This window comes from Microtus ochrogaster, unplaced genomic scaffold (assembly GCF_000317375.1).
Source record: "Microtus ochrogaster isolate Prairie Vole_2 unplaced genomic scaffold, MicOch1.0 UNK8, whole genome shotgun sequence".
Classification (NCBI taxonomy): Eukaryota; Metazoa; Chordata; class Mammalia; order Rodentia; family Cricetidae; genus Microtus; species Microtus ochrogaster.
Window position 1 is genome coordinate 4,700,946 of NW_004949106.1, and position 7,500 is coordinate 4,708,445.

At 44.5% G+C, this 7,500-nt stretch overlaps 1 protein-coding gene across 4 annotated transcripts in view; it reads left to right on the forward strand.

Moving 5' to 3' along the window:
- Hecw2 (HECT, C2 and WW domain containing E3 ubiquitin protein ligase 2) overlaps positions 1–7,500 on the forward strand; it is a 302,139-nt gene that overhangs the window by 278,515 nt on the left and 16,124 nt on the right. For all 4 annotated transcript variants that reach the window (XM_026788844.1, XM_005366360.2, XM_026788845.1 and 1 more), the window contains 5 exons: positions 1,200–1,329; positions 2,370–2,516; positions 3,259–3,373; positions 5,862–5,947; positions 6,874–6,986. In XM_026788844.1, the coding sequence (XP_026644645.1) occupies positions 1,200–1,329; positions 2,370–2,516; positions 3,259–3,373; positions 5,862–5,947; positions 6,874–6,986 (591 nt within the window). The remainder of the gene's footprint in view (positions 1–1,199; positions 1,330–2,369; positions 2,517–3,258; positions 3,374–5,861; positions 5,948–6,873; positions 6,987–7,500) is intronic.

Sequence of the window (7,500 nt, forward strand, 5' to 3'; positions counted from 1 at the left end):
TCCTCTTTCTTCTTCCTCCTACTCCTTTCTGGAGCCCCAGCCCATAGAATGGTTGGTTCTGCCCACATTTGGATGGCATCTTCCACTACAGTTACATTAATCTAGAAAATTCCCCACAGGCATATCCAGAGGCTATCTCCGTGGTGATGCTGCGCCCTGTCGACTGACACTAGTGCCCTCCACGGCATCCTCCACCTTCTCTGTTCCCGACCCAGGGGTTATTTTCGAAGGACGCGTGGTGCTTTTCGCACTGAAATCATGTGACCTCAGAGATCTTCCCAAGTTCATTTCACTGAAAATTGTTGATTGGATCAGGCAACATGGTTGAGGTCTAAGAGCACCTTTAAGAGTTGGCTTGTGACATAAATGTATTTGCTGTTCTTATTTTAGGTTATCCCCAAAAAGATCACTTCCTTCCAAGAGCAACGGTCCCCCAAGCAGTTATTAATATGTGTGGCACACATTCGATACCTAATAATTATCTAAAATAAACCAACAAGACAGCTGGCTGAAGGACAGGAAATTTCAAAACAACTATAGCAAATCAGTTACTACCCCCTAACACCGGGGCCAAGAATAGTAATCTAGCTCAAGCGACTATTGTCGCCACAAAGAGAAAAAGCCCCGGTGGAGTGAAGGACAGGAAACTTTGTTGATTTTTTTTCCTCTGGCTTACTATTGTGACGGTGACGGAATAAGAACCATGAGAGAAAGGACGTTAGTTACAGTATCTAGTCTTTTAAAAAAGGCAAGTGAAAAACAAAGTTAAAATACAGAGAAATCAATAAGAGATTTCAAATTGGCGAGACAGTAAGTTTTGATAGGGTAGCACAGCAGAAGAGAATATTGACGCACGTTTTCAGCCTGTGCCGGCTCCAGATCTGGCACTGGCTGCAGATGGCCATGTATATGACAGCCATTCTTTGTGCCTCCTGGTTCTATTTTTGGGAGAAGAGATAGGTAAGTGGTTCCCATGGCATTTTATATACCCAGGATTTAAAAATGTATGTCACAGTTCTGTCTCACTTGGGTAGTGTGACCACCACGCCCTCGGCTATTCCAGGTACCACCCCCTACTGAATGGGTTTTGTTCTTGTCACTGGCCTCCGTTCCCAGATTCCCCACGTCCGCGTCTCGCGATTCTGGAGTTTGCCGCTAACTAACGAGGCCTGTGTGCCTGCTTCTGTTTGTCACCCTAGCCTGTGTGACCTGAGCGACCTGGAATACCTGGATGAGGAGTTCCACCAGAGCCTCCAATGGATGAAAGACAACGACATCCATGACATCCTGGACCTCACGTTCACTGTGAACGAAGAGGTGTTTGGACAGGTCTGTTACGGGCTAACGGGAGGTCGCTGGCTGGTGGAAAGCTAGCTCCATGGCTAAGATCAATGGCAGTCTCTTCTTTGTGGCTCATTGGGCGATTGAACCCAGGACTAAACTGTAGTAAGCTGGAGTGCAGAGATTATTCTAATGCCAACTACAGTTTAAGGTGTTCTCATTTATAGATTATGAGAAGGATTTATATATTATCAATAATCTTCTTACTTCCAACTCAATGGATATGAGATATGAGACTATCTAGAGATGGGATAATATATCTCACACAGAATACATTTGAATAGTTCCTCCTATCCCTGAGTTGGATATGAAATCATTTAATTTTAATATAAAATTAAGATCCATTTAGATTGAAAAACTGTAATCAGTTGCTTTGAAACAGAATATTTTTGAAGAGTGCCTGAAAACAGAGAGCATATCGGTTTTATCTTCAATTTGATGGCAGGGAAGACTAAAAGATGCCTTATATTAGCTCTCCCTGGGCATTGGGACCAGGAGCTATGTATTAGTTCTTGCTGGGCATTGGGATTCACCTGGGTTCCCTGTAATCCATGTGCTTTGAAAAATGAGCTCTCAATTGAAGATTACTCAGGTATGTTTCTGTTTTCCTTAGGTCTATCTTTTACACTGGCTCAATAGGTATAGTTGATTCCAAACCTTAGATCAGTGGTTCTCAACCTGTGGGTTATAACCTTTTGGGAGTTGAATTGACCCTTCCACAGGGGCCCCCAAGACCATCTGCCTAGCAGATACTTGCATTATAATCCATAACAGTAGCCAAGTTGCAGTTATGAAATAGCAATGAAATCATTTTATGCTTGGGGGGGTCACCCCAATAACATGGAGAACTGTGTAATAGGGTCGCAGCAGCATCAGGAAGGTTGAGAAGCACGGCCCTCAATGCTTCTCCCTGCTGTGGGATGCACCTGAGGCGGAGAAGGGCTGGGTGCCTGGCCTCAGCTCGTCGGGTAGCAGTCAACAATCAAGCGTGCTGCTTTCTGATCAGGTCTTTTCCTTCATAATGGCAGATTACTGAACGAGAGTTAAAACCAGGAGGCGCCAACATCCCGGTCACAGAGAAGAACAAGAAGGAGTATATTGAGAGGATGGTGAAGTGGAGGATCGAGAGGGGCGTGGTGCAGCAGACCGAGAGCCTAGTCCGTGGTTTCTACGAGGTGAGGCAGCAGCGGTGGCAGACTCTGCGCTCCCACAGCTCGGCTGCCCGTCCCTTCTACCAGGCTCCCCATAGAGAATATGTTTCTCTTCTCTCTTGCCATGTTTGCTCTTGTTCTTTTAATTCAGAAAGTCACATATGTTCCCGTATGTCTCCAAAGTGCACACGCGAAGTTATAAGTTTACCATGCATGTTAGAAGAGATCGCGGAAGTGAGGGGTACCCTGGTTTCAGGTGTACTATTTTAATGGCTTAATGACTACTGATAACTGGGAAGTTATGATTCTTACTCATGCGTAGATACGCACAATCAAGTCTCCCGCCTGATATGATTGCGTGGACAGGCCAGAATTTATCATACGCATTCCATGGAACTTTCTCTGTAAGACCACTGAATCTTTTTCAAAAGGAAAACGATAAACAACTAGATTACTCAGTGGTCAGTTGTGCGACAAAGTCCTCCTATTCTGGAACTCACTGGACACTTGCTTAGCTTCTGAGACCAGAGGAGACCTAACAGGGTTGTGTGGGATATGGTGATCAACCAATACAAGAATTCTCAAGGCTAATCCTACCGACTTTCAACCGATCTGCACAGTAGGACAAGTTTAGCATACTAGTGCCGAGTAGAACTAACCATTGTCCTCGTGAAACTCCCTGTGTCCTACACTTTTGATGAGGCTTCCTGATGGCTGACGTGTCCCTAGGCTCCTAAGCCATGCCTGTGCCCTTTCTGTTCCACAGGTGGTAGATGCCAGGCTAGTATCTGTCTTCGATGCGCGAGAGCTGGAGCTGGTCATCGCTGGCACCGCTGAAATAGACCTCAATGACTGGAGAAACAACACTGAATACAGAGGCGGTGAGGTTTGATTCGTGAATGTCTAGATTTAAGTTACAGGGGGTGCCTAGTTCCAGCGCGGGTCTGAGCACAGGGCAAAGGCATTTGCTTTAATCCGCTGGTCTGCCGCTGTTTTCCGGGAGACCCTGGGCGAGGTGGGTCCCTTCTGTACCTACTGACTCCATTAGTCAAAACGGGGAAGGACCGTTTCCACCCCTCTGAGGATGTCATAACTCGTAATTGCCGGTGAGGAAATGTGATCATTAGACCTCCAATTAATTATCGGATGACGTCGTTAGTGAGGCATGGGGAGGCTCTAGCCAGCTGGTCCAACCCTACCTGACTGATCTGCATTCTCAACCTCCAAGTGCCACACCCTTTGGGCTTCCTAACCGGCACAGGTGCAGAAGAACAGAGTTCCTTGAACTCTCTGTCAGTGAGAGCTCACAGTTAAAAACCCTAGCAGGAACGAGATTGGGGGGGTCTCTAAATTCGCATGCCCATCTGCAAGACCCTTCTCGGCTGGAGCTCGATTCTGATTGGAAAGGGAGCTGCTGAGAGATCATTTTAAGTGGGGGCTCTCCGGAAGTGGCTCTCTGTAGATCAGCGTACAGCTCTGGCTAGTCATTTGGACCAGTGTGACCGGGTTTGTCCCTTATTAAAAAGCGGAAACCTAAGGGCAGCCCGGAGTTCTGTCAAATAATTTGAAATGAAGAAAGTCTGCCTTCCTGGGGTGTGCGGTAGGGTTAGGGTTTTCTCGGAAAGGTCGTGTTAAGTTGGTGGTTCTACCAGCGCTCTTTCTGAAGTCAAACTGTGCAGCCGATTTTCCCTGGCTAGACCCATGTAGCATCCCTCTGTGATCTTGGTTATTAAAGATGTCTTTGTTGCTGTATTGGTTTTTTTCTAATTAAAATGTAATTTCTCTGATATCCCACCTAACTTAAATTTTGTGGTAAATATGATTTCCTCGTTTCACGTTCCCAGGAGATTCTAATAGAATACAGCCATCAAATTAGTCACTTTTGTATTTACACAGTCTAAGATTTTTTTTACTTGCTTCATGTGACTAAATCAAGGACCTACTTGAGTGGTAAATCTTCCAGAATGAGACCTTAGAAGAGACCAGATAAAGGACAAGATACTGAGCTGCCATGTTTGCCCAGGGCAGCTAGCTAGTTGGCACTGCACAAAACAAGGGAGTTAGGCTGTGGCTTAGCATCTGTTTCTGCAGCAGCTGTTTGTGGACAACGTCACTCTCCTTTCAAGATAGGCTTAGCACAAGCAGTGAAGGGTTAGCTCGCAAGGACGGGAAGCGTCAGAGCCCCAGAGCTAATGCACGCACCCATCAGTCTCACTAGCAAAGTCTTTCCAAAGACTGCACCCGATCGAATGCCGTTTACCCTCCACCGAGACTCTTTCTTCTCCAAGGGAAACAGGCACCCTTAATGAGATTTCCTGGTACACTTTATAACTATGGGGCCTTGAGGATGCGTTCAGATGAAGGTTGATTGCTACTCACCTTCGTCTCTACTCACGTACAGCCCAGAATTAAATAAAGTAGCTTTCGTAAAACGTGACTACCACTTGATTTGAATCACTATTGGCTTGGGAATCCCTGTCAGCCTTCCCATTTGAGCTGGGCTATCCTTTGCAGAGAAGTTAGAACACCCATCAGCACCGCTTTCGCCCAGATCTGTGAGATAGTGTTGGCATTTTATGTGAGAGAATATTGACATGTCCTACAAAAATATAAGGTGATTGTGACGTTTCATTACATTCTTCTAAAGTATGAACCAAAAGTAAAATTGAGATAATTCATTGAAGAAATGAAAGGTCTCTTTCCTGTTTATTAATAAATAGTGCAAAAATCATTTGGTTTTATTTCTATTTTAATTCTTTTTGGTCTTGCTGGGGATTGAACCGAAAGCCCTGCCCTTCCTAAGCAAGAGCTTTGCCATTGAGCTTCATGCCCGGTCTCAATAATTTGGTTTTATTATGACCTATGAATAGGATGTATAGCTTTTAGGGATGTACGTGGAATTGAAATAGGTAGCTGCAAAAAAAGTGTCCATTCTTCGTAAAAATTGTGTGATTGATGTGTTTCTCTTTCATCAGGAAGTCCTGCCAGGGTCTGTTTTCTCTGTCATTAGACCCCCTAGCTTAGTCTAGTGCTTGGCGTAATGGTATTTGGAAGTTATTTCTTATAGAAATAACTAAAAGAGTTAAGCATTTCTCATCATAGCAATTGTATTTTTCAGAAATGATGGAGCTGAAATCACTTACTTGTCTTTCTTCTCATTGCTAAATGAAAGTAGAAGCCCGTTGGGTTCGTGTGTGCTGTCTTGGTCAACTCTTGATTCCCATATGATCGCATTGATAAAGTTGCTCCCTATCTTGCATTATAAACAGCATTTAATTTGTGTGTAGGGCATTGTGGGCTTTTGTCATGCTTCTTGGTAGTTTAAGATGGGAGAGTCAAAGTAACATGCGCTTTCGTGGTGGATTCTAGGGTACCACGACAATCACATCGTAATTCGGTGGTTCTGGGCTGCAGTAGAACGATTTAACAATGAACAGCGACTAAGGTTGTTACAGGTAAGAGGCCACCGATTCATCAGTTTTTAACACAATTACATGTTGTTAGAAGTGTGTATCCCTCATAGATACAAACCTTCTTTCTCTGGCAATGACATTTCCATACCCTTCTGACGGTGGGTCCACCGACTGCATCAGCAGCCAGGTCAAAGCCCTTCTTGAGGGTCGTGTGGAGCCAATTCTGGTCTGGGGAAACTCAGGATTGACATATGCCCCCAGGACAGTCCGGGACTTGTGGTGACAGCCAGTGGCCTTCTGCAGCCAGCATGCTTCTTAGAAAAAGAGTTGATGTTCAGTACTGTAAGGAAAACCCCATTTGTTGATACAGACCTTTCCCCTCATTTGACTTTCCATAGCCTACAGAACGAGGGCATTTTAGGGAACACGTCATTGTGTTCTGTGGTGTCTAGAAAAGCTCCCATCCGGGGAAATGCTGGTAAGAAGCCACTAAAGTACTAGATCCAAGGAAGCCTCTGTACCCTAAGGCACAGCCTTACAGGTTGGCTCGTATGTGCCTTTGGATGAAGGACTGGAACTCAGATTTGCGGCCCACAGAATTCCTAAAAGTCTTGCTGAATTGATGACAGGCTGATGCTAAGCAAGTTTAGGTTAATTGGTAGACCCATGGCGTTCATCTGTCATGGGACATGTCCCTGGCTTAAACATCTGAGCGGGTCAACTGCACAGAATGCTTTATCTTCTATAAATGCTTTGCATCTCATTCCCAGGTATAATTGACTGCCCTTTCTCTGTGTGGCTGAGTGATTGTCAGACTCAGTTTTAGTTCTCCCATGTTGAAGAAACTTTGACTTCTGAAATTCCCTGCTTGTGCCTCCTACTCGGGAGTGCGACGCAGCCATAATGGAGCTCCAATCCTTATTGAGGTTTCTGACTTCGCCTTTCTCCTCTGTTTCTGTGACTGACAGTTCGTTACAGGTACCTCTAGCATACCCTATGAAGGATTCGCTTCTCTCCGAGGGAGTAATGGCCCAAGAAGGTTCTGTGTAGAGAAATGGGGGAAAATCACAGCACTTCCCAGGTAAGGTAGAAAATAACCTTCTTTTCCTCCCAATACAGTGCAAGGAAACCTCAGCTTAATCTATATTTTATAGTATATTCATATTCATATATATATTTAAATATATTCCTATTTATATGAATGAATGAATGAATATATGTGTGTATGGATCAATTGCCATTTTATGTGAAGACTGGAAAACTGGAAAGCTTGAAAGATGAAATTCTTTAGTGGGGAGAGACAAGAGACCCCCGTGTAACGTACACACATCCGTGTATCAAAGTATAAAACACAGCAAAGGCAGACTATTTACTAGCTTTAGTTAGGCACTGTCTGTCCGAGTTGGGGTTTCTATTGCTGTGATGAAACACCATGACCACTAGCTAGCTTTCTTTAAGTTTGGTTCATTGGGTATGCAATTTTTTAAGGCTAATTTTTATCATGGAAAGTTTTTCTTTCTCCTTCAACTATGGCAGACACTTTTGCTAGGTCTGTTTTAGCTGGCCATGGCTATCTTGCAGGACTCGGAACATAA